At 34.4% G+C, this 26288-nt stretch overlaps 3 protein-coding genes across 3 annotated transcripts; 1 reads left to right on the forward strand and 2 right to left on the reverse strand.

Moving 5' to 3' along the window:
- The first annotated feature begins 351 nt into the window (after window positions 1-351).
- Window positions 352-2414, forward strand: LOC139839756 (calmodulin-7). The gene is made up of 2 exons (XM_071829906.1): window positions 352-512; window positions 1764-2414. The coding sequence occupies exons 1-2, from the start codon at window positions 437-439 to the stop codon at window positions 2135-2137; spliced, it is 450 nt and encodes a 149-aa protein (XP_071686007.1). The 5' UTR covers window positions 352-436; the 3' UTR covers window positions 2138-2414.
- A 1050-nt stretch (window positions 2415-3464) lies between these two features.
- LOC139843667 (pre-mRNA-splicing factor SPF27 homolog) lies at window positions 3465-8208 on the reverse strand. The gene is made up of 7 exons (XM_071833788.1): window positions 7891-8208; window positions 6894-7069; window positions 6120-6203; window positions 4309-4378; window positions 4082-4215; window positions 3947-4005; window positions 3465-3711 (listed from the first exon to the last, which is right to left on the reverse strand). Exons 1-6 carry the CDS (start codon window positions 8122-8124, stop codon window positions 3957-3959), a joined length of 747 nt encoding a protein of 248 aa, XP_071689889.1. The 5' UTR covers window positions 8125-8208; the 3' UTR covers window positions 3465-3711; window positions 3947-3956.
- A 16706-nt stretch (window positions 8209-24914) lies between these two features.
- LOC139844274 (NDR1/HIN1-like protein 1) lies at window positions 24915-25792 on the reverse strand. Its single transcript, XM_071834491.1, has one exon. It carries the CDS (start codon window positions 25790-25792, stop codon window positions 25154-25156), a length of 639 nt encoding a protein of 212 aa, XP_071690592.1. The 3' UTR covers window positions 24915-25153.
- Window positions 25793-26288: the final 496 nt, after the last annotated feature.

Raw genomic sequence — 26288 nt, forward strand, 5'->3', positions numbered from 1 at the left:
CACCCCTAGTCATGGGTATCCATGGATTATGGACATGGACGAAAAATGTTACCCGCTAACGCGTACGCACACCTTGAATGGTGAAAAAAAAAATCGTAACGTAAAGGTCACGAATGTAAGAGATTCGCGTGTGTCACCTGCATGTGCCATCTCTATTCAAAACGAAAAAAGTTGTGAATCTGAAGGGCCATTTGGTAACATAACAAAATTATACAGAGAAAGGGCAAAATAGTAATATCAAACATGAGGCTCGATGGATGGAGGGAGGAAGCATCAGATGCGTGGAAGACCACTCTTTATTTATATTCATTTTCCACACTCTCACTTGTTGTTTTTCTATCTCCAATTTTTCATATTTCCAATTCCAATTTATAAAAACTTTTTTTCTTTTTTTTCGTTTTCTTTTTGCATATTTATTTAAATCATCAACAAAACAATGGCCGATCAACTTACCGATGATCAGATCTCTGAATTCAAAGAAGCTTTCAGCCTATTCGATAAGGATGGGGATGGTTGGCCTTTTATCTCTCTTTTTAATCATTGTTCCGTTCTATATACAGTTTATTATATATTTAATATACAATATACAATATTATTCTGATTTATGCGCATATGTAATTGAATGTCTTGCAAACTAATAGGAGAATATAGAATCGTTGTATTGTATTAAATCCTTTCGTAATTTCAGATCTGGTTTCTGATTGTTGACTATTCGATTATATCTGTTTGACTTTTTGGTTTTATGAAAATTTATCACGTTTGATGTATAAAATTTTGATTTCTTTCTTAATTAATGTATTGGTTAATGGACGATTTATCAGATTTTTAAGTGTTTAATGTAATTTGAAATCCCAGGAAAAAGAATTATTGATCTGTATCTCTCCAGATCTGCAGGGATTATTGTTTTAGGGTTTCATGTGCTAGAAAATAGTAAATAAATCATATGATTAAGATTGTGAATTGGGGATGCTGTTTGTAATCTGGTTATGATTTCATGATTCTAATACGGAGTCATTTTTTGTATTTGGTGTATGATACTAGTTACTTCTGCCTGATTTTACCATCTTGTTCTTTTGGACATGGTTTAAAGCAGCAGCCTTTTAGGAATAGTTATGTTAAGGTTTCTTACTTCTGAGTAGGTGTCATTAAGTGGAGTCATTAAAAGTTTTTAGATGGGGTTCGTTAAATATAGAGATTATATTTGTCAGCCTGGTATGGTCGCTACAACTCATTGCTATTATATTTTGCGTTGTAAATGGAATGCTGTACTTGGGGTTTAGCAAATTGCATCTTGCAAGCTGATTTTGGTTTCAGTGTGTTCTAGTAATTTGGTGAATATACCTAACATGCCTATTTAAGTTTGATTTTTTCCGATATATCAATTCCTGCCAAGGTGGCAAGATGGGCTGGGTGCCTGGCTGGGCATGCTGGAGCCTTGAAGGGGTAGGGTTGAAACGGGCCATATCTAGTGTTTGTCAATTGCATACGCTTATTCGTCTTTACTTCATTAAATAATAAATAATCTTTTTTATTATTATTACAATCACAAAAGTTATCTAAATCATCTAATAAAATAATCTAGGAGGTTATAAGTATTAAAAGTAGACGTTGCGCAATTTTGAACCCATCTTACCTAAGAGCTTTTAGCTATTTTGTTACGTTGCCTGTTTAAGATAAAGCGCAACACAAATAAATTTATTTATGTGTAAATGGTTATAAATAACTGTATCTAATTTTTGATCATATTTCTGCTTCTGTTGCAGGTTGTATCACAACCAAGGAACTTGGAACAGTTATGAGGTCTCTTGGACAAAACCCTACAGAGGCTGAACTTCAAGATATGATTAATGAGGTTGATGCTGATGGCAACGGGACTATTGATTTTCCTGAATTTCTGAACCTGATGGCCCGCAAAATGAAAGATACTGATTCTGAAGAGGAACTTAAGGAGGCTTTTAGGGTTTTTGACAAGGACCAAAATGGTTTCATTTCAGCAGCCGAGCTTCGCCATGTGATGACTAATCTTGGTGAGAAGCTTACTGATGAGGAAGTTGACGAGATGATTCGTGAAGCTGATGTGGACGGTGACGGCCAGATCAACTACGAGGAATTTGTCAAGGTCATGATGGCCAAGTGATGATCCTTAAATTGGAATATGAACTTAAAAAAGAGCAAGAAAATGAAGGATATGCTCTGTTTTGTGGTTTTTTATTCACTAGGGATCTTTAGTGCTGTTTGGGTGCTTTTGGTTTCTCTTGTTTGCTTTTATTTGTAGTGCCGGAATATTATGTACTGGTTTTTCTGTATTTTGTTTAGTAGCTTGAGGTAGTTTCTTGTTTTCTTATTGGTTATAAAACCTAGAACAATTTCGAGTATTTTGGTTATCTTTATATCAATTGAATTGTTTGCCATTATTGCTATTTTGTGGTGAATTCTAGGTTGTGTTTTCTTAACTTTTTCAAGAGATGACGCAAATAAGTTCCTAAGGCATTAGAGGGCCATTAGGATTACTGGAGGTACTATGTAACGAGTAAAATACATCCCATAATGTTCACATTAATATGTGGGCAGTGACCTGTAAGTCTAGGTATTCGTGTTCCTTCAAGCTAGTTTTTTGGAGCAAGTTTTACATTTGGGTTTATGGGTACTCCGGTCCCATCTCCGGTTCGTCCAATAGTATGTGGTTGATGGCTTATAAGTCCAGTGTGAGTTCTACATTAGGGTGTAGACCTTATTTAGTGGTGAGGGGGTGATGGGGTTTTTTTGAGGTTTTTGTAGGGTATAATAATGATGTGACAAATATGATGGGGTGACAAATATGATGGGTATTTGATCCCACTTTTGTATAATAAATGGGGTATTTATAAAGTAAAAAGAAAAAAAAAATCTGATTGGTGGAGAACCTCATCACCCCCATGTGATGGACTCATCACTCCTGGCTTTTTTTTCCTCCATCACGCCCCATAGTGGCGTGATCTCCATCACACCCCATAGTGGCGTGATGAGAGCGTGATGGGGGTGTTTTTTTTTGTTGATCACGCCCACTAATAAGGGTCTTATGGCTAGTCCGAGCTCACCTCTGATTCATCGCTGGGTTTTTATTTATACTTTGGTAGATCATGTCTTACTCGTAACAAATCAATCAACAGCATCAAAACAGACGGTTATTTCAACTGACAACCTCAGAAAATCAGAAAACTTTGCTTCTTGATAACTCCCAACATATACTTGGCTAAAGGTTACTCTTCATGTCATTTATAGAATTATAGTTGATTAACAAACAACAGGCTGATATTGCGTCATGGGCGTATGTTTTGTTTTTAAATTTTTCATGAAGACTTCGTAATCCAGTTGAACAATCACCATAAGCCATAGTTTTAACATGAAAGATACAGCCTATATGCTAAACGAATACTATGTTAATGCACAACCAAATTGATTTGATCTTTTGCAGAAAACCACATCAAGAATATTACCCGTCATTTTATGCTCCATTAAATAAGCATGCAACGTATTACTGTAGAATTTTTAGTAAGGTTGTTCGTTACAAAATACCGAGTATTTAAAATCTAATTAACATCAACTACAAAATCATGAGGCACTTACGCAACATCTAAATAATAAGCAGAGCATTTTTAGCACCCGATTCAAACCATGTTCCACAAACTAAGCCTGACTGAATGTTGTTTCCATCTTGCAATCTCTACAGCCCTGCTCAAAAATAATAAAATTGAAAGTCAACTTCACCGATCTACAAAGATAGTACAATCAATCATCATACATATAGATTCCAGACTATATTTAGTACGGAGTAGATAGGCAAATAGCCAATACTAGCAAAAATGTTTATGAAAGTAACCGGCATATTTTATCCATGCCATTCTCTTATCTCTATATGTGTTACATCTTATTCCCAAACTTTTATAAGAGTTGACTGGGACCATACCTCGCCAACTTCAAGACAACACAGAGCCATTCTCCATACTAATATCGAGATTCCAGCCTCTGCATAAGAATTTCAATTAACCCGTACAGAAAAAAAAAAAAAAATTGATAAACAATGGAGTGACAAACTTGATACCTCTCTGCAGCTTCTGCTTTTAATTGTCCCAGATAACTTCCAATTTGAAAACATGCAGCTTCAATTGCTATGTTCTTCTGGCAAAGCTCCTTCCATTGTGCTGATAAAGCATTTAGCTCGTATGCTGTGTGTTGCTGTTCAAAAAACAGAAAATGCACGTCAAACTACTACTTGTAATTCTAACCAAATCATATATGTTCCTACATCATATACACCGCATACTGTACCTGATGATATTTTCTTTCCCGGTTAACCTTTTCTATCTTTTCATTTAACTCAGCCGCCTGTGCTTGCATTCTGTATAAAAATACCAAAAATACTCGATTAAAAATTAGAAAGAAAAATACATCAAATATAAAAGCATTAAACCGTTGACTGCAATAGATGGTTACAGAACAAAATATTACAAATATTAAAAAAAGTTTACAATAAATAGCTACACGAGGTGTTAGGATAATGTTGATTTATTTGGAATTCATTAGAATCTAACTATATCCATTTACTTATATAAAACTTCACAAAAATTACCAAAAACTCCCATTTCAGCACAAAATAAGCAAATACTACTCAGCAAGCATCCGGGCACCAAATTTATACATAACTTACGCATATATGCATCATAAATATGTTACATTCTAACACGATCACATGATTGCACTTGACAAACAGTACTCAAAGAAATACCACAAATACTAACTACACACACAAGATAGGCGGCGATAGTTTGATCAGGGAAACATATAGGATCTTGCATTTCTCTCATATAATCAACTGATAAGTTTTATACTATACAAATATGCAGTTTTTCAACAGTACCCCACTTAAAGCCACTAAAAATACCTAGTCCTGAAGCATATCCATTGCCTTAATATCTGTCTCTTAATCAAAAGACCTTAGTTACATGTTGGGCCACATCCTTGCAAGAGGTCTCAGGTTCAGGTTCTAATCTTGTGGTGGCCAAGGAAGGGTTGGAAACAACCAGGGACTAATCATGCCGGGTTCAGAGTAGGGAGGTTGGATTACTCGCCCTCCCGGGTAACCCGAACAGGGAAAACCTTAGAACTTCTTTACCTTAGTTACATGTTCCTTACCATGCTTTGGTTAGTGATTTACCTTATACTCAATGAGTGGTTTTAGATAGCGAGTCAAGAATTAATTCATATTTCCCCAGTTACATTTATCAACCAACTTTTTTAACTTAGTGGATTTTATAATCATTTTTTTAGCAACGCCATAAATTGAACAAGGGAACTTACATGGCAACCATATCATCAGAATAGAGTATCGTTTTTTACTTTGCAATTGTAACTAAAATCTAAGAATAGTAACATATTCGTAGTCTATTGATATAAATGAGCAACTTATTCTTCCACCTTAATTCACAGATCCCACAAGGACTAGGAGGTTAATCGGCACTTAGCTCAGCTTAACACTTTCTAGGATACTGAATAATAAATCAATGACATTCATTGCAATAAAACATCAAAAGGGGTGCAAACAGGTTGTTAGAGGATGTACTTTAAAGCAAAGTTTGTTCTCCTTTAGATATAACAATATCACAGTTCAGTGATTCTTACAACTCGCCAGCTGTTACTCAGTTATTCAAAAACTGAAGATACACCAATGCACATGTGAATTATATATAAGAGATGCTACCAAATCAAGAACACATATTTGATGTTAAAAATATAATTTTCTCAAAAGATACAGGTCATTATAACTATTTTGCTTAGGAAACTCCGATATGGGGTGGTACAGTGTGTTTGAACAAAATCACACAAGAAAGAAAAAAAGGACCTTCCCAATCAAGTACATGGCAAGTATATACCAATACCACAATTTATTAACCGATACTAACATATTTTAATTTTATGCGATGTAATATGAGAGGTAACTAGCCAAAAAAAACAAAAAAAACAAAAAAAAAAAAAGAACAGCATATAAAGATGATGTAAACTGCATTTCATGCTGTAGAAGCAAATCAGAACAAAATCATTATATCAAAGACTCAACGGACATAAAGGATGATTAACCTCACCTTATTAAGAATGCTTCTAATCTCTGATTGTGTTGTTTCCACACATCTGCCCCGTATTTGGACATCAGATCCAAATTTTCCAGCCTAGCATTGCATAAGAGCATGTTACACACAAAATGGTATCAACGCGAGATAAAAGATGCACAAACTCAAGGAACAAGCACAACTTGATGGAAAGAATGGCATTTGTAAAATAATTTGTAATCAACCCATCAAAAACCACAATGCACTCGAGAAATCCCGTAAACACCATCTCTAGCTCCTCATTAAAATTGATTATGATTTATGATTAAAACACCATTACACCTTGGTATCAGAAAAGGGCCACACCAGAACAATTTAGTGATTAAATATGTGCTTATGGACTTATGCACATTTACACATAGGTTGGAAGGTGGGAATAGAGTGATAATTTATAATGAAGTCACTACTACCCACCCTATATCACATGCACAAACTACATTAGGGCAGTTCACACCAATCTCGACAGTACACACACAATCCTAGAGTAAAAAGACTTAAGTTGCCAATCTACTCTCAAAAAACGATTTTAAATATGATTCATTTAATGTCTACAGACTTAAATATCTCTAACCCTCTCCTCTTGATTAATCTCTACATATCATTTGATTTTAAGTTATTAAAGAATCAATATCTATCAATCTTGAGCCATTCAATAGATGAGCATAATTGTAAAATGTAAGGGACGGCCATGGAGTAAAAAAAAATAAATTAAAAAAACAATAACCATTTCATGAGTTGAATGTATTTTACCTGATAACCTGATGCTGCAGTGAACGTTGAGATTTCTGAAGCGCCTGCTTCCAAGCAGTTTCATCGTTCCGTTTGGTTGCTGATGGAACATCAAGCCCATATCTTGACATATCAAGAGGCACCATAGGCTTCCCAGATCTCACCCTCTCATACTCCCTAGCAAGCATCGGATGATTCTGAAAAAAGACAACGCAATACCATGTACAATCAGAACACATAAATAACAAATCTTTCAATTGCATCTATCTATATATATAACATAATCATAAGTTAATATACACATAAGCATACATATTATATCTGCACTGAAACGAACAGATCATATAAGAAAACAGGCATACTCATACACAAACCGACTAACAGAATAACAGCACTTACAATTTGGAATCGATACAAATATAAATACATACACAGACATGCATAACTCTTCCGAAACGAAAACGCATATAACAGATCACGGTATACAACTACACATCTGAATAACAACAGAAAAACAAAAAACTGTACAGTAATACAAATATAATTACACATACAAAGACACGGTACAACAGAAAACCCGATATACACTTGGAAAACAAACAGAATATATATACATACAGAGACACCATATATATCTGCCTATACAAAAAAGCATATAACATACACAGTATTTTCTCTGAAAGCATGTAGAATAACAATAACAAAGTAACAACAACATTAACAGCACGCTTTAATATATATATATAATATATATATATATATATATATATATATATATATATATATATATATATATATATATATATATATATATATACACACACACAGGCATAACACAATAATAATTATACGTATAGATACATAAACACAGTATAATTATGAATTATTACAGACATAATAACTGAATAACAATAAATAAAAAAAAGTGCACAATTCTACACAAGTATAAATACGGAAACGAACATAGCAAATAACAAAACCCTAGAAATTAGGGAAAATTAAAAAAAAAAAAAAGTACCTCAAAATTGAATTTAGCAACAGGAGGAAGGTCTTTGAGGTAATCAGAAGGTCTTTTGGAGCTACGACGCATTTCTTCTTCAATTAAACGATCAACTTCTGCTTTAACTAAAGGATCACTGTATTCGTCGTCGATGTAGGGCAATGCGTCAATTTGTGCGGCGCTACTTGACCATGAAGGCGGTGCTCCTAATAGCAATGGCTTCTCGCCGTTGTTTGTTGCCGCCGTCGCCATTTTGTTCAGCTCGGAATTACTCTAGAAAAACGTAATATGTAAAACGATTAATGATAAAAGAAAGTGTCAATTGTATTAGGGATAATAAATTAAAAGTATTTTTCACGTTAATATAGGGAGGTGATTCGGTGTGAGGTGATTCGGTGTGAGAGACACCTTTTGATTCATGTACACTTTTATCTCATAAAATTACAGTTATTTTTATCTCATAAAATTACAGTTATGTTCCTAAAAAATTGAACTTATATTATTATTGTAATTATAATTAAGAGTAAAATAGGTAATTAGGTGTACATAAATCAAAAAGTAGTGTGTGAAAATCAACCTCTTAATATAACAGTCTATTACCTTAAAAAAATTCAAAAATAAAATATGTGTTGGTTTTAAGGGTGGGGATTTTTTTAGTGAAAAGAAGGATAAAAAATAATATAAAATAAGTTGTATATTCTAAATAAAATTTGAAAAAAATAAAAGATATAAAATAAAAAAAAATTATTAACATGGTAAAAACAATTATAATATTATACTTCCGTGTCATATGTAGGGGCGTGCACGGTTCTGGAAAAATTGAGGAACCGAACCGAAAATGAGGAAACGAGTGAATCTCCAACCGAACCGAGGTATTTCGGTCCAGTCCTCGGTCCACATTTTGCCTCTTTGATCTGGACTAAGCATGACTAAACCCGAAAATGACACTAAAAATAATTGAACCAGACCGAAACAAACTATATGGTCCGATCTTCGGTTCGACTATTTATTACAGATTGTGACTCGAGACAGAACAGCACCGACTATTTTTTACAAATTATGAAAAAGTTATTAATCCCACCTAATTCACTTCTCATTTACAAAGTTTACCCTAATTTTCAGTGAATTTCTCCATGTTTCTCAATAAAATGATTAAACAACAACAAATACCCACAATTAATCATTTTATTGAGGAACATGGAGAAATTCACTGAAAATTAGTGTAAACTTTGTAAATGAGAAGTGAATTAGGTGGGATTAATAACTTTTTCATAAAGGAACTTGACTTTATAAATTTATCATCTACTCTAATAAAGCAAAACTCTTATTCAGTAACATCAATCATCATAAAACCTGTGAAATATATAGTCAAAATAGATTTAACGTAAGATAATGGAAGATAACAATGAAGAAAAAATGTAGAATAAATAATAGAGTATGAAGAAGAAAGAACATAAATGTTAACTAATGTTGAAATGAGAGATGATATGAATACAATGGATCGGTTTCAAGGTTTCCTTCCGGGCAGCAATGTCGGTAGGGTTATTATCGTTGCTTCGGCATAGTCGAAACGAGAGATGATAACAACGGGTGGTTTAGTCCCCTCAGGTGATCCCAATCGTTGTCAAAAAAAAAAAAGGTACCAAAAAGAGAAGAAAAATTGATTGGTTTAAAAAGGCGATGGTTGAATGGGTTTACAAAATTATATGTAACAGAATTAAAAATGTAACAAATATTTTATTAATCTAATGTAATTATCTTACAATTTTATTTCCTTATTTCTTACTTTGTTTTTAGTAAATTTTATTATTAATAATTATCTCATTATAATTCATTAATTATTATTGTTTATTTATAAAGGTGACACCTGATATACATTTATTATAAACTGGAAAATCGTCAAAACATGACATTATCAAAATACATTGTCATATATAGTATAGATTTGCTTTTTAGAATTTATTTCTTCATCAATTCACACTTATGATATTCGTGTATTAACATCACACATTCGTTGTCGTAGTAAATCAATCGAAAAAAATATAAAAAAGATAATTTAAAATGGTCACAATTCACTATTAATTTATAACTTGCACTTTTTCAACATTACAACGATAGTATTTTGCTAAATATAATTATAATATAATATCTATATATATTATATATTATATATCTATCTATCTATAGTATCTATTATATCTCTAATTTGATGACATCATAAATAAACTATTTTCTTTGTTAAAAAAAATTTAAAAGAAAAAATTAGAGGACATCTATATGATGCCATTATACAATCTATCTATATAGTCATATAAATCTCTAAAATGATGATGTCATCATTAAGTTAATTACTCCTTAATTTTCATAATGATGATGTCATAATTATATATTAATTTAATTAAAAAAATAATAGGAATTTTTTTATAAAAGTAAATATTAATCTCTCCTAAATTAAAAAATCAAAAAGAAAAAGAAAGAAATCTAAGCATGGTGGGTGATGTCATTAATGTAAATAATTTAAATTAAAATTTATTAATTAATTATTATTATTAAATCTTATTAATAATTATTTTAATTATTAAAATTAAATAATTTTGAATTATTATTTAATTAATTATTTTGAATTGAGTACGAGAAGGTATAAAAGCTAGACAGAAGGAAATCAATTCTAAATTTATATTTTAATTTACACTTTTAAAATAAAATGACAATCGATATTATCTCTCATGAATGGATGTGGATTGTTTAATATGCATTTTAGGTGTTTGATGAAATGTTCAGCTGACGAGTTTCTTAGTCAGACTTTGTGGTTCCACATGTCATTAAACTAAATAACATTAGCATTTACGTTCACTTAATACTTAATACTTAAAACATATCATTAAACTGTTTCATTTAAACAAACACGTGGTTCCACGGGTCATTTCACTAGTTTAATTACAAAATCCTATAATGATGATGTCATTATTAGGCTAATTCATTTGTTAAGAAAAAAATCAAAAATAAAAAGAAAAAAATCTGGATCACTTAGATGATGTCATTAATCCTAAGTATTTTATAATTAAAAAAATTCTACATATAGTAACTAATTATTTAATAACTTAAATAAATTATTACTCCGTAATTTTCTATTAACCTTTAATTTTTATAATGTTGATGTCATTATTTTATATTAATATTAATATTAATTCTAATTAAAAATATACAAAATAAATATAAATATAAAGCTCTAAAAATGATTATGTTATCCTTTCACTAATTACACTTTAATTTTCATAATGATGATGTTTTTATTTTATATTAATATTAATTCTAATTAAAAAATAAACAAAATAATAACAAATAAATGCCGATAATATATGAGTGACGATTTGGAAGGCAAAAATAATTAATAAAATATCATTTAATATTTAATACGGTATTATTGTTTTATAAATATATATCTCGGAGCATCTCCATCATATATTATCACAACTCTTTTTCTTAATATGTTCAAACCTTTACAACTATTTTTCTCGATCTTTACCATATTATCCAATAACCGTTTGTTTCCAAAAAGTAGGTACAACCTTCATGTCATTGTTAATGGTTTTTTCAAATAATTATTTCTTTTATGCGTTGTTTGATGATGAAATTTATCACACCTTGAATGTTTTATTATTGTATGTTTGTTAAACAACAAGAATCTGAAAATCGATAACATACGTCATATCATATTGTGACTATTTAAAATGATGGTATATAGTATGATAGAAAAATTCAAAAATAATCACGATTTTTGCGAGGCTGAACCAGGTATTTTCAATTCCTCTTTTAATGTTAAATAAGTACCATTTATGACAAGGAAAATAGTAGTTGTAATGAAAATTAGAGAAATGTGGTGAGAGAATGAATGTAGTTTATTTATTCTGACCAAGTTAACAACGACAATTTTCTTAGTCGAAATCTGTGGTCCTACGGGTTATTAAACTAAATGACTATAGGATTTATATTCACTTAATATCTACAATATATCATTATACTGTTTCTTTTAAACAATCCAGTAGTTCCACGAGTCGTTTCACTAGTTATATATTATATTACTACTTATCTTACATGGCATAAGTCATAATTAATTTGGTTGACCAACTATTATGCTTTTTGCTCTTAAATTGAAACCCATCTTCAACCCGATCCATTTTTTTTAGTAAGGACTATATGTGTTTAACAAGGAAAATCATAAGGACATCAAATGTAAATATTTTATTATTATTATTATTATTATTATTATTATTATTATTATTATTATTATTATTATTATTATTATTATTATTATTATTATTATTATTATCTCTTTAAATGATGGTTATAAAATTTGAATTAATAGTTATATAATTTCGAATAACGGGTTAATGGTTATGCACTTATGCAATTTTAAATAAATGTTTTTTTTTTCTTTTTGAAAGATCAACTTTTATTAAGAACAAATATAACAATTACAAAGCGGTAGCTACGAGGATCTCCTAATGAAACACGAGCCTACACACGATACAAAAGCCCAAAAACTAATTATGGACACAAGTCAAACCTATATCTATCAATTACACAAAGGGCAGACTAAGGAGAATACATAAGCATAAATTTAGAGTATACTTCGAAAAAAACCCATTATCACAATTATTTCTCTGAAAGGTTAAAGAACTTGAAAAGACAAGCCGAGCAAATAACCGATACAGTGTTGAGAAATGAACGAAAAAGTAAACGGCTATCAACTCATTTAATCACCAAGCGGAGGAAACCATTGGGATAATGGATGAAAAAAACCCAATCTTTAGCCAATTCCCATTTTAGTTGCTCGAACAACATCAAAATACTTCGGGTTAAAAATCCAATTGTGCCAATCTAAAATGCCTTTCTTCCACCGAGACTTGATACATTCGAAACTATTGGTTTGTATTTTGACGATTATCTTAGGTGCACTAAGTATATTATTGCCAAAAACATGATCATTACGATTCCTCCATATGTGATAGGAGGTGACCCAAACAATTGCTTGGCAAAATAATTTCAAATAATGACTATGCAATTTTAGTTATATAATTACTTTCTAATTTCGAATATTGGTTAAGGGAGATTTCAAATAATTCGATTAATAGCTCTGCGATAATTTTGAATAATGACAATGCAGTTTTAAATAGAATAATTACTCAAAAATAAATTGGTAGTCATTATGTTATTACTAGTAAAATTACCCGTGAAATTACGGGTTTGTTTAAACGAAACAATTTAATGACATAATTTAGGTATTAATTGAATGTAAATGTTGAAGTCATTATTTTAATGACCCGTTTGACTAAGAAACTTGTCGTTGTTTTTACAAATATATAGAGACATTATTTTCGCATACATATGTAACGTAATTAATTTTGTAAAAATAATCCATATTTGAATATTAATAATTTAATAATTATAATTATAATTATTATATTAAAAGTAAATAATAATAATAAAGTTCACTCAAAGTTGAGTACTTATATTTTTAATAATAATAATTATTAGTAATAATAAATGCCTTTTAATTTTATTTAGAAAATTAAAATTATAATTTAGGAGAGATTAGTATTTTCTTTTATAAAAAAATTCCTATTATTTTTTTAATTAAATTAATATATAATTATGACATCATCATTATGAAAATTAAGGAGTAATTAACTTAATGATGAAATCATCATTTTAGAGATTTATATGACTATGTAGATATAGATATAGATATAGATTTGAAATTAAACACATATTATTTGAAATTGGATTATTATCATAATTTGAAGAGCAAAATAAAAAAATAAAATAAAAAAAAGTCGAAAAGAATGAAATACTATCCACTACATGTAAAAAAAAAGGGAATGTCACTAAAATACCCATTTTTTTGAAGCTTGTTGACTGACAGCCCTAAAATTTTTTTTTTGACAATTTGCCCTCGCAAGGCGCAAGACGCCTTGCGACCTTGCGTTTAGGACAAACGCAACAAACAGCCATGCATCCTTGCGTCTTGCGTCTTATCCTGATAAGATTTCCATAATTTCGTGGATAAGATTTTGCTAGATTTTTGTACTATTACGGATAACCTTTTATTTCTATATAATCATTATACCTGGAACTATAGATTATCAGCTTCATTTCACTTCATTTCCACATAAATCATGTAATTTCAAGCATCATTAAGGTAACTTTCCACTTTTTTTTCTCCTGTTGTTTTAAATAATGAGTTGTAGTGATAATGAAACCTTTGCTATTCATATATGTTGTGGTGGTTCTTTTCAATTTATTAATAACTTACCTATGTATATGCCTCTAGATTGTTTTAGAACACGATTAAAACTCCAAGTTGCTCCCCAAAAACCAATTACTCGAAGAATATTGTTAAAAAATGTTCTTAGAAAAATTAATTTGCCACCTAATGCACCTGTTTCAATGAGATATGTTGTCGATAATCTTATTTTTGATATTAATGATGATTATGAAGACTTTCGTGATTTTCTACAACATGCAATATCAAATGCTCCTATTGATATTTACATTGTCGACAAAGTTACAATGCATCAACTCCCAGAAAACTTACAGTCATTGCAAATTCTACCAACACACAATGTCCATCAAAACCTACCAACACACGATGTCCAACAAAACCTACCAATAAGCGAGGCCCAAACAAACCTTCAAACACCCAATTTGAAAGAAGCACGACCTGAAATACCACCTCCAAACACAGAAGAGTTTGATTTTTTCAACTATAGAGTTGAGAACGTATGTAAAATTAAAAAAACAGATCACCCTTTTGAATCAGTTGTCGCGTCTAGTGATTCGGAGGAAGAAAATGACAGAGAAGATCAGATGAAGATGAAGAAGAGGAAGAAAAAAAAGATGTATTCTGGAATATGCCACTTTTATTGAGTGAGCATGACCAAGAGACTGAATCTACGAGCCAAATAACAACCAGTTATAGAGTATCCGATTTGATTAAAGTTTGACAAACTTTTTTAAACAAGGATGATTTTGTAAACCATCTATACACAAAATGTCTTGAAGAAAACTTCCAAATTAAGCCTGTAAAGTCGGACAAATCTCGATTCACCGCTAAATGCATGTTGTCAAATTGTGAGTGGAAATGTAGTGCATACAAAATACGTCACACTGATAACTTCATCGTAAAGAAATTGCATGACGTACACACATGCTCACGTACCCAAATTATGGGAAATAATAAACATGCAACCAAAAAGGTGTTAGGAAGTATTCTGATGGAATCGTTCAAAGCTGCAAATCGAGACTATAAACCAAAAGATATACGTGATGATGTTGGCAACCGTTTTCGGGTGAGCATTTCTTACAATCAAGCATGGAGAGCAAAGTGTCATGCAATAGAGATGCTCCGTGGCAGTATGGATGACTCATTCCGAATGCTTCCCATTTATCTTCATAACATTAAGATTCATAACCCAGGAAGCATGACAAATGTGGTGACTGACAATGAAAATAGATTCGTGATGTGTTACATGTCTTTTAGCGCAGTTGTAAGTATCATTCATCCTATAATTGTTTTATCTTAAACTAATAGCAATCTCATTTGATTTGTTTGCATGCAGATTCGATCATTTGTCCAAAATGTTCGCCCTATTATCATCGTTGATGGTGCACATTTGAAAGCTGGATACTTGGGTACAAATTTAGTTGCTATTGCAATGGATGCCAATAACGGAATTTTGCCATTGGCTTATGGAATTGGTGAAGGCGAGACAAACGAGGTTTGGTCATGGTTTTTTGGCAATCTAAGAGATCATTTAGAGAGTTGTGGTATGAGTAATCGTATGTCAGAGATTACCTTTATTTCTGATCGTGCTCCTTCAATAGCACATGGTATTTCAAATGTGTTTCCTGAAGCCTTTCACTCTTTTTGCGCACGTCATCTATTCATGAACATAAAAACGATGTCCAACAATTTCAAATATTTTGAATGGCACTATTGGAAAATGGTTAAGGCTTACCGTTTGTCAGATTTTCAAGATCATGTTAGTGTATTTCAACGAAGATTAAAAGCGTCTCATAAGTATCTAAATGACGTTGGTTTCAACAAATGGTCCAGAAGTCAAGCTGATCATGTTAGGTATGCATACCTTACTAGCAACAGTGTAGAGTCTATTAACGCTCTATCCAAACATGCTCGCAAACTACCAGTTTGCATGTTATTGGAATTTTTTCGCGCTTCAATACAGGATTGGTTTTTCAAACATCACAACAAAGCAGTTAGTCTTAATTCAACGGTTACTCCATATGTTGAACGAAAATTAGGCAAGAGGACTAACAAATCAAGAAGATGGCAAGCATTTCCATCTACAAACAATATAATAGAGGTGCGTGATGGAAGGAAAAACGGCTTCGTTAATCTAGAAGATAGAACTTGTACATGTGGGCAATGGCAATTATCAGGCATACTGAAACAACCACAACCCGTTAAACCAAAAACGGAGTACATTTTTTTTTATAAGTTAGTCCCATTAATAGAATACATTTCCAACTCTATTTTAATCAAAGACATAACATCATAATGATACGTTTTACAATTTATCATGACCCTTGGTTCACAAATTAAGCTTTACAAAAGCATTGGTAATAATGACCCAATCACAAGACATACGGGTTAATACACAATAACCCAACCCGATACCAAGAGCATAATCCCGGGGGCTACCAAATCCCCAATCCGCGTCCAATATCCAATAGCTACCCCATCGAGCCCAAGCGCTCCTACGCATCTAGTCTAACGACTAGCTAACTTCACAAACACAATACCTGTAAAAAGGTAAACAACGAGAGGGGTAAGCTTAACGCTTAGTGAATGCAATAATTATACACATACATATATAATCTACTTACTTGCAATCACTTACACAATTACCGCATACACGCTAGCAATATAATTAGCATACCATCGCAAAGTATAACGCTAAAACTTCAAGACCACAAGCTAGCACAAACAATAGCATATATAACTCGAACAATATAATATGCTACACTACAACACACAACCATGGTTAACCAATCGAACGAGGGAACGGTGTTTAAAGACCGTCGGAGTTCATAACAACCATTAGTACACTTAACACTTCGTACACTAACCCCACGGGTGGCATCTTAACACTTCGATACTTCACCCCGGGTGGTGCCTTAACACTTCGACACTTCACCCCGAGTGGTGTCTTAGCACATCGACACTTCACTCGTTACATCTCTCAAAGTGGCATCTTAACACATCGATGCTTCACTCCCGAGTGGTGTCTTAACACATTGACACTTCACTCGTTACATCTCTCGGAGTGGCATCTTAACACATCGATGCTTCACTCCCGAGTGGTGTCTTAACACATCGACACTTCACTCGTTACATCTCTCGGAGTGGCATCTTAACACGTCGATGCTTCACTCCCGAGTGGTGTCTTAACACATCGACACTTTACTCGTTACATCTCTCGGAGTGGCATCTTAACACATCGATGCTTCACTCTCGAGTGGTATCTTAACACATCGACACTTTAATCGTTACATCTCTCGGAGTGGCATCTTAACACATCGATGCTTCACTCCCGAGTGGTGTCTTAACACATCGACACTTTACTCATCACGTGAGAAGTGGTGTCTTAATACATCGACACTTCACAACTCATACTACACAAATAAATACATCATATATGCACGCATATAATTATTCCACTCACCTTATCACGTCGGTGGTGATTTAGCACTTCCGTATGCTTCGAGCAAGGTACCTAATACATAAGTACACATTCAATACACAACTTGTGGAATTAACCACAATACTCACTCTTGAGCATTTAATGACCCAAAAGCATTAAATAGCTCGCTTACACCCAAAACCGCCCATAAATGGCCAAGACTCATCTTTAATTACTAAAACTAGTGATGTAAGTATACTGACACCAATTAACACAAACTTAGGGTATTTCATACCCATTTCACCCAATTAGGTCAACCTTAACTCATTTGACCCATTTCAACACTTATACATACCATTTTAGCCAAACATGACCCATTTACAATTCTCCCATCATTTACAAGTGTATTAGTGACTAATCAACACAACTTAACACTTACAACTTCAATTCACATGGCCAAACCCTAGATCATAGCTATTAGGGTTTTCCTTATCTCAACATAACCCAAATTCACCCATTTTACCCCCCAAATGGGTCTTACAAGTTCCAACACTCCTAAAATCACTAATACTAGTGATTATACCCCACTTACAAACCTTAAACATGCTTAAATCATTAACCAACCCAAAACCCGCAAAATATCAAAATAGTGAGTTTCCATAAACCCTCTTCATCATCTAAATGGGTTTTACAAATAACAAATCTCAAAACCCTAACATGAAATCTCAAATCAAACAATGAAATTCGGATTTAGAACTTACCATAACAATAAAAACGTAGCCGAGAACGAAAGAAACAACTTTATCACTCGCACCTTTGATCGATTCAGGCTTCTTCTTCATCAAAACTTCAAATCTCTCTCTAGAATCTCCCTCTCTCTCCAAACTTGAAGATAAGAGTGTTTGGATGTGAAAATGAAGATAAGATAAGCAATGGAACTGATTTGGGGTATAAAACTCGTCCATATGTGAATTTACCAAAACACCCTCAAAGATTCCATTTAAAATGGCCAAAAATGTCATTACAGCGACATTTGTCGCGTTTCGCGACACCAGGACGCGACAAACTCACCCGGAACGGGATAAAGTGGTCAGAACTCATCATCAGAAGTTGTCTCATTTCGGTCATGTTTGTCACGGATCACGACACACCAGAACGCAACAAACTGCACTCAAACTCGACAGATTACCTGATTTCCTCCAATTTCACTTTTAAAACATCCTAAAGTCCAACGTGGTCAACTAATTACATCCAAATCATTAATTAATCATTCTTGGACTTCAAATGACGCCCCGAGCGTCATGTTTAGAAAAACGGGGTCTTACACATACCTTGCGGACATGTAATTGCAGCAGCACGACTCTTTGGAGTGGAAGATGTTACATGTTATGTATCACATTGGTTCATGTCTCAAACTTATATAAATACGTATTCCGAACACATCCTTCCTTTGCCCCATCGATCCGAATGGTCGGATCCAGGGCCTAAGATCTTGAAAATCGTAAACCCCCCAATTCAAAAGAAAAGAGCACCTGGACGCCCAAAAGGTACCGATCGGATTCCATCTCAAGGTGAAGAAACTGAAAAGAAAGTAAGAACATGTACTCGTTGCAAGCAAGCAGGTCATAACCGAACAACATGCATCGCTTCTTATGACCTAACCGGTGAATCTACTTCTCAGAGGGTTAAAAAAACAGCCTCAAAATCAAAGTCAAAGTCGAAAGAGAAAGTAGAACCTTCTCAAGCTTATCAGTCTCAATTTTATCAAACGTACGATTTAGATCAGAATTAGTTAGTTCATGTTTTAGTTTATCCAAGCTTATCAGTCGCAGTTTGTAGTTTATGTTTTGTGTTTAGTGCAAAATTAACGTTTACTAGTTTAATTTGTGTTTATGGTTATGGTTTTGGTTTACTAGTCTCAGTTTGTAGTTTGTATTTGTGGGCCATTAATATTGTACACCCAAGGCGCAAGACCTTGTGTCTGACATTTAACCAGACGTAAGGACGCAAACAACACCTTGCGTCTGACATTTAATCAAACGCAAGGATGCAAACATGACTTTGCGTCCGTCATTTAACTAGACGCAAGGACGTAAACAACACCTTGCGTCTGAAATTTAATCAGACGCAAGGACGCAAACAAGACCTTGCGTCGGTCATTTAACCAGACGCTAGGACGCAAAAAAAGCCTTGCGTCTGTCCCAGAGTATTTACATTCAAAAATTACATGTTCTACCTATAAACTGTATAATAATTACAGTACAAGTTAACTACTTAACAACCTTTGGGTCCTTTGGTGGTGGTGGTTCCTTTGTGTCAAAGCGTGCACGGAAGAATATTCATGCCATTCGAATTCTATACTCCATAGCAGCCTTTTTAGGGTCTCCAATGTTGTCAATCTGATCCCAACCAAAAAACTATCCTCTCCATATAAATGCAGACCCAAACACCACAATCACCATGGCCACCACTCTGCATTGGCACATACGGTGCATCCTCAATCATCAACTCTACATCTTCTTTGTTCTCATAATACTCAACAATTTGTGAGTCCCGCCTCTTGTTAAAGTAATCTATAGCCTTCAAATATATCGGCAAGTTGTCTGACAAGTTTTTGAAGACAGCATCGAGTTGACCTTTATCCAAACAACCCTTTAAACTATCATAGACAAATACTCTCTGTTCATCTAAGTTCAAAGAGAGTAGTATAAAATGTTCAGGATCTGAAAAATGTACTGGAATTAAAATCTGCAACAAAAGAAATATAAAACATCAATAAGCAAGGATGCAAGGTTGACCTTGCGAGTGGCGCAAGGACGCAAGGTTGACCTTGCGAGTGGCGCAAGGACGCAAGGTTGACCTTACGTCCGGAGTGAAGACGCAAGGTTAATCTTGCGTTGGACGCAAGGACGCAAGGAAGTCTTTGCAAATGAACGCAAGGGAGCAAGGTGACCTTTGCGACACACGCAAAGACGCAAGAGATGTCTTGCGCCTATAACAATTTACTCAAAATGGATAGCTGATATAAAAAAAAGCACTAACCTTATCACATTCAGCCCAGGATGGATAAAGGTCATCACTACCATCCCCAAGACCAATCAAATACATATAATCTAGGGGATTGGATTTAATGATCTCCTCTGCTCCAGGATTAGATATATCCCCCATCTCCTCCTCCTTTTGAGTGTCATCATCATAAAAGGACTTGAATCTCTCTAGTTGATTGAGGAAACCCAATGGCATAATCGTCCATCGAGAACTACATGTATAATCTGCAATCGGAAACTGAGGGCTCGAGGACATCTGACTAGCTCAGGGGAGAAACCTCTGCCGAAATCTCAACAGGAAGGTAGCCCATCCATCAATATGCTATAATCAGATCGAATTAATCATGATGTTAAAAAGCAAAAACAAATTAATAACACAAACTTCTGGTTTAATTAACAAACTTACTATGTTTTTCAAATAACCAGAAAATGCTATTCCCAATAATCGTCTCCAAAACTCAGCATCAAGGTAGAGGAACGTTTCATTCTGGAAAATGAACATGCAACGCGTATCTTGTTTATTGGAGATCAGTGATTTCAAATATTTTGCTGGCCCAACATGCTTCCTTTGATCTCTCCATGCATTAGGTGGTGGTGGTTGCAAAGTTCCTTGATCGTTTATAAATTTATCAACCATGGACCAAATTTCTTCCTCACTAACCCAATCCTCCTCCTTCCTTTTTCTCTTCTTTTCCTTTTTCTACAAAAAAAAAAAAAAATTATATAAAGGATAAACAGGCAAGAACTGTCTTGCGTCTGTCTAATGCAGACGCAAACACGCAAGTGGATCTTGCGTCAATGCACACGCAAATACACAAGACAGTCCTTGCATCAATCAGTAATGCACACGCAAAGACGCAAGGAAAGTGTTTGCGTCATATACTAACCTCAATCTGGTCTGGTTCATTAACCAATGGCAAATCAACTGGTTGCTCTTTTTCCACAGACTCCACAGCCACATTCTCAGCCTGTTTTTCCACAGACTCCACAGCCACATTCTCAGCCTCTTTTTCAGTAGGCTTTTCAGTATCCAATGGCACCACATTCTCAGCCTCTTTATTCTCTTGATGAGAAACCTTTAGCCTTTTTACTCTCGAGGCTACTTCGTTTGACAACTTTATAATGTCATAAGTTAGCAAACATACGCAAGGACGCAAGATATAGCTTGCGTCCGACAAGACGCAACACGCAAGCAATTTTAACGACCACACGCAAAGACGCAAGTAGAACCTTGCGCCTGGTGGCGCAAAGACGCAAGTAACCCCTTGCGCCTGGTGGAGGTAAACAAGCAAGCAATTTTAAAAACCACACGCAAAGACGCAAGACATACCTTCTCCAATGGTTTTCTATACCCCGGTGTTGTGAAAGGGGAGTTTAAAACACGAGTGGGCCTTCTTTCTCTTTTCCCATGTCTAACAACCCTCAGAGATGTATCATTGTCAGAGAAAGATCGAGGATCCACACATGTATCTTCATTGTAATACTATAATTAACCAAAGACGCAAATAATAAGTTAGTAACGAAAACGCAAAGACGCAAAGAAGATCCTTGCGTCGATGTCTTGCGTCTTGGTAACATTCCTAGTAACAGGCGCAAGGACGCAAGGAAGACCTTGCGCCAACATTTTAACCCAGACGCAAGGTCGCAAAATAACATTGCGCCTAATTTACCTTATGGTGTTCTTGTTCCATTAAACGTTTTTCATGATCATCAATCTTCTTTTTACATTCAGTCAACTCCTTTTCTTGATCATCCACCCGCTTAGTCAATAAATTTACCAAACGCAGTAATTCCTGCAAATTGGGATTCTGTGTTGGATGAGGAGTGTCTGAGGTCTGCTCTGACTCCTCATGCAATAATTCCTGCTTGCCACCCACCTGCTCCTCAAATTGATTATCATCTTCAGTATTTTCCTCCTCTTCAACAACCTCTCCTTGAAAGTAAGAGGAACTCTGGATCCACCACTGACAAGCTCTCTCAATCTCAGATTGCTGCAGTGAACGAAAAGGTCTCTTTTTCTTGGGACAATCATCCTGAAATGAAAATGAATATATTAGTAAATATAAACGGGACGCAAGCACGCAAAGGTCACCTTGCGTCCAAACGCAAGCACGCAAGGTTGATCTTGCGATGCACGCAAGGACGCAAGATTGATCTTGCGCCTGGATATACACGCAAGAACGCAAGGATAACCTTGCGACCTACGCAAGGACGCAAGGTTTTCCTTGCGACGGACGCAAGGTTGAACTTGCGACAGACGCAAGGACGCAAGGTTAACCTTGCGCCTTCTTGCGATACACTATAACCTGATATGTTCAATATTAAACTGCTGTATATACTTAGGAAATGTGTTAACTAACCATTATATGTAAAAGTTTGAGATAATCAGACACTGTAAAGGTTTCAGCAGATGAACGCTTCCAAAATAAAGCTCTTAGTACTCCATCCTTGTCAGTTTTGGTTGCAAAACTCTTAATGGTACGACGGTATGCCTCGAGGATCCAAATCTTAAATGCCCACATAAAACCAGCCAAAGTGTACGCCTTTCCACTCCCACTCTCTAATTGGCTTTCCCGAACCTCAAAACCTTCACTAACCGCTGAGTATGTAGCATCCCAAATACGAGACCCCCATGGGTACGCGTTCACCTTATTGAAATCTTCAACCAACCATAGAAACTGTTTATTAACTACATGTATCCCCTGCTTCCCCATAAACGCTCTCTCTACGATCAAAATTATAGCTAATCGAACGATATCATCATCACTAACCTTTACATCACCTTGTTTTTTGATAAGGATGTTTTGTATATCATTAACCAAAATATTGCTGGCATCGGCACGCTTTGGAAAACAACGCCGTCTAATGGGTGCGGTCTTAGATTCATAATTGCGAGGGAAGTAATGGACCATGTCTGTCCGGGATCCAAACAAAAAACCGGTGACCAAACAAAATTCACGCCGACCAAATCTAATCATAAAATTAGGAGAAAAAGTAAACCAAATATCTTGTTGCTCTTCCGGGTACTTAGTAGCATCTAATTTTTATGAACGCTCACATTTCCGTTGGAGCATGGCATGTACTAGTCCAGGATCATTACCCGTGTATGAAAGATCTAACCAGGGACCAAAGCATGTACTTCGGAATAATTTTTCTTGATTTTCAGTCAAAATTTTCTTGACCTGAGGTATCACGGTCAACATATTTTTCATGGTCAATTTACCTTCAACATAGCCCTGTAAAAGTGAGAAGAACATCAGCAGACAAATCACTCATACGCAAGACGCAAAACAAAGCTTGCGTGCCTATAATGACGGACGCAAGGACGCAAGGTTAACCTTGCGTGCATCATGCAATCTAGACGCAAAGACGCAAGAGACACCTTGCGTAACCTAGAACAAAGACGCAAGTATGCAAACAAAACGTTGTGTGTACATGAAAGAATAATCATATGCCATACGCAAAGACGCAAACAAAACCTTGCGTACAATGTGAGTCCTACGCACATACGCAAGGTTAACCTTGCGTCTAAATATCAACCGAGTTTTACAACTTAAAACTAGCAAAAAGTCCTGGGTATCGTACGCAATCTCAATAATATACAAACAATATCACAAAATACAAACAAATTTCATTGACACATTTTATCGAACAGTTGGCGTAAAAAAACTTTGTTTAAGCACAAAGAACGAAGAAAACTAACATAGATCGAATAATATAACAAATATAACATAGATCTAAGAAAATCTAACCTGTTCTTGAGACATAATGAACGATGATGGTGATACGATGATGTAGGTGGCGTATTAGCTCGCTTGTACTTTCGAAGATCGAAGATGGAATGATTAAGGTTGCGGCTTAGTGACGATGAAGATGGAAGGATGAACACGATGAAGATGTGAGGATGATGATGAAGATTTTGCGAGTGATTTGCGAGTGTTTGCGAGAATCTAAGGAAGCTTGATGACGATTTTGCGAGTGACGAGCGAATGGGCACCAGAGAGAAGCTTGCGTATGAGTGTGGTTTGTGAGGTGAACAGTGAACGCAAAATGATTATTTAACCAGCTCTTTTTAGGTAAGATGCAAGGTCGCAAGGACGCAAGGTCGCAAGGACTCTTGCGCCTTGCGAGGGCAAATTGTCAATTTTTTTTTTATGGGCTGTCAGTCAACAAGCTTCAAAAAAATGGGCATTTTGGTGATAACCTTAACAAAAAAATTATTATACATATTTCATTGATAAACTAGCTATACAAATTTGCCGCATTGCAGACGTGTATACACTAGTTATCTTCATGAAACGTAACAAGATCGATGATACAATACAAGAAAATCGAAAAATCATTATATAATCTAACACAAAATATTTAGAACTTGTTGTGAGAAAAATAATACCACAACAAATTAGATTATGAGAAGATAGAAAACCAACATATCCTTCCTCTTGATTTCCTTCCATTCTTTTTTCCACAATACTACAAAACAATATTTGCAAGAAAATATTTAACGGCGTTACACAATATTTAAACTTAAACATCCACATTACACCTTGCTACTAACTGATACTTAACGGCGGGATCAACAGCATAACCTCCGTCTTTATTTCCAAATGTAATATAAGCCGGACAATTCACATTCAAATGGTACTTACCCGAAACAAAAGAACCAACTTTCCATCTCACTTTACCACTAGCTTTAATATCTACTAGCACCGTACCAGCTGTCTCGTCTTGACCTAACGAGATAGCCAGATACGGTGCTAGAGGAACTTCAGTTCCGTATAAATAAGGTGACCAAACGGTCACATCTTTGTGTCCTTGGTATGATGGTGGAAGACCGGTTGGTAATGTGATTTGTTGGCTACGATAAGTGGCATAAACGTCGAGTTTATCGTAAAATATTCCAATTCGAGCATTAGGGTTTCGAGAGGATATTGTGATTTGGAGGTTGGATGAGAGGGCGGTTGTGGCGGTTGAGATATTGAAGGCGTTGAGTGTGATGTCTTGGAGGGTGAATTGTGGTTTTGTGGGACGAAGGACTAGGTAAATGATGAAGATTATAATGGCTATTATGACAATTGGTGCAACGATGACAATGGCTACGTGGCGGTATAGTTTATGCCGTTCGTCATCTTCGTGGTGAGCGCAACCGTCATTTTTGGGACTCATGGTGGTTGATGGTGGAAAAGGGCGGTGGATTTTTAAGGTCTATAATAAGCTTTTGATACAAGCTAGAGAGGGAATATTGAGAAAAGAGAATAATGATATGATGTATATTAGATCACTATATATACTAACATTAGGTAAAGATATATGAAGTAAATAACAATGATTTTGAAATATATATGTTAACAAATTAGTTTATAGCCATGATCTATCTAATATATCACATCGTATCATTAACAAAAATAAAAATACATTTGTGTAACTTACTTAATCGATCTTAATTGGCGTTATGCATAAATGGAAAATTGTATCTACTCCAACAAAGATTGCAATAAGTAAATTGTTTGCTAAGTCTATAACTTTTTAAATATATATTTCAAGGCAGAATTTGAAAACGTGTATTGGGAGTAAAACAATAAATTGATAAATTTTAAGGAAGTCTAAGTGATTAAAATGTAGATATATTTTAATTTCTTAAAAACGTGACATTAAAACAAGT

Source organism: Rutidosis leptorrhynchoides, chromosome 4, assembly GCF_046630445.1.
Source record: "Rutidosis leptorrhynchoides isolate AG116_Rl617_1_P2 chromosome 4, CSIRO_AGI_Rlap_v1, whole genome shotgun sequence".
Classification (NCBI taxonomy): Eukaryota; Viridiplantae; Streptophyta; class Magnoliopsida; order Asterales; family Asteraceae; genus Rutidosis; species Rutidosis leptorrhynchoides.

Bases quoted from the DNA above. Each gene is read 5' to 3' on its own strand.
- LOC139839756 (XM_071829906.1), top strand. From the start codon at position 437: ATGGCCGATCAACTTACCGATGATCAGATCTCTGAATTCAAAGAAGCT. The intron at 513-1,763 runs GTTGGCCTTTTA...CTTCTGTTGCAG, and splicing joins ATTCGATAAGGATGGGGATG to GTTGTATCACAACCAAGGAA.
- LOC139843667 (XM_071833788.1), bottom strand. From the start codon at position 8,124: ATGGCGACGGCGGCAACAAACAACGGCGAGAAGCCATTGCTATTAGGA. The intron at 4,379-6,119 runs GTGAGGTTAATC...ATTTTTATACAG, and splicing joins TTAGAAGCATTCTTAATAAG to AATGCAAGCACAGGCGGCTG. The intron at 4,216-4,308 runs GTACAGTATGCG...TTTTTTGAACAG, and splicing joins GGGAAAGAAAATATCATCAG to CAACACACAGCATACGAGCT.
- LOC139844274 (XM_071834491.1), bottom strand. From the start codon at position 25,792: ATGAGTCCCAAAAATGACGGTTGCGCTCACCACGAAGATGACGAACGG.